Source organism: Orycteropus afer, unplaced genomic scaffold (genome assembly GCF_000298275.1).
Source record: "Orycteropus afer afer isolate SDZICR_OR568_19922 unplaced genomic scaffold, OryAfe1.0 scaffold00726, whole genome shotgun sequence".
Classification (NCBI taxonomy): domain Eukaryota; kingdom Metazoa; phylum Chordata; class Mammalia; order Tubulidentata; family Orycteropodidae; genus Orycteropus; species Orycteropus afer.
Window position 1 is genome coordinate 756,813 of NW_006922313.1, and position 1,429 is coordinate 758,241.

A 1,429-nucleotide genomic window follows, 5' to 3' on the forward strand; every position below is an offset into this window, starting at 1 on the left:
GTTGTGACTCCGTATGTGTGATGGTAGAATGGTCAGCGAGTTCGTTCTGACTCGTTGTGACTCCCTACGGTTTTCGTGGCTGTCATCTTACAGAAGCAGGTTGCCAGGCCTTTCTCCTGTAGTGTCACCAGATGGGTTCAAACCATCAACCTTTTGTACATGAGCCCACGTCACTTGTAACACCAAGGGACATCACCAGTATCTTGAGCTGGGGCTGATTGTCAGGATCTGGACACAGAACTGCTTGTCCTGACATGACCTGAGGACAGAGCCAATGGAAGCGTCAGCAGTGACCCATCTTGTGAATCAAGGACCAATGGCTCCACTCAGCTCCCATGACTTGGCTCAGTGCAAGGTGTTGGTGACACCAGAGAGAGGTGTCAGGGACAAAACAGAGCTCACTATCCCAAATGAAAGTCCGCAAGGAACAAAGTAAACTCACTCTCAAAAATACAGTAATTCTTTTTCCTCACAATTGACGTTGTGCCCTGGGATACATACCAAAGCGCACCCACTGTCCTCAAACCCGCCTGGCCACCAGTGGTGGTGGGACCCACTAAACAGACGCAGGGAACAGAGAAAACGAGCAAGGATGTGGTGCACCGAAGCGGCCTGGCTACTGGAGGCTGGTGGGTCTCACTGGCCACCCTGAACTTACTGCCATCACACTTGTGGCTAGGAGTCCCTGGGTGGTAACCATGGGTAAGTACTCACAACAAGGCAGAACGAACTTACTGACAGTTGTACCCTGACACATGTGGTCACAACAAATCAGAATGAACTCACTGACAATTTTTTTGTGACTTTTGTGAAACTTAAGCTACTACCAGAAAGGTTTGTGGTTAGAGTTCACCCAAAGGTGCCACAGAACTAATGCCTGGAAGCCTACCTATGAAAGGTCACATCCATGGAGAACGTTGTGCTGCACAGTTCCACTCTGACACATGGGTCAACCTGAGGACAATACTTACTGCTCCATGTTCCTGGTGGCTCAAAGGTCAAGCACTTGCTACACCCTGCACCCTTACGGACTCATTAACTAACAGAGCAACCCAATTCCAAGTGGGGTTATAACCACAGGTACAGGGGTGAGGACGTACACCACTGATTCTGGGAGGATGTAACTCAATCCCTAACACTTACCTTGGAACTTGAGCATCCTTGGGTTCAGCTGGAGAACAGCTCTCAGGTGGGGCTCCAGCTCCTTGATCTTGGACACCAGGGTCCCCAGCTGACAACAGATCTTGAGGTCATTCTTCCGAGTGACCACAGGGCAGATGGGGCACAACACACCCTCCCCATCGGGCTCAGTCCGCACTGAAGTCAGGCAGTGGAGGCAGCAGGTGTGGCCACATTTCAAGGACACGGGTTTCTCAAAATAGGTCAGACAGACAGGACAGCTGCTTGCTATTCGGAAGAATTCAGCCAT

The 1,429-nt window shown here is 50.7% G+C and overlaps 1 protein-coding gene across 1 annotated transcript in view; it reads right to left on the reverse strand.

The window, feature by feature from the left end:
- The window catches only part of LOC103211357 (ret finger protein-like 4A), a 5,303-nt gene extending 3,874 nt beyond the window's left edge, over positions 1–1,429 (reverse strand). Inside the window, exon 1 of the mRNA XM_007957309.1 lies at positions 1,144–1,429. Within this exon, the coding sequence (XP_007955500.1) occupies positions 1,144–1,429 (286 nt within the window). The remainder of the gene's footprint in view (positions 1–1,143) is intronic.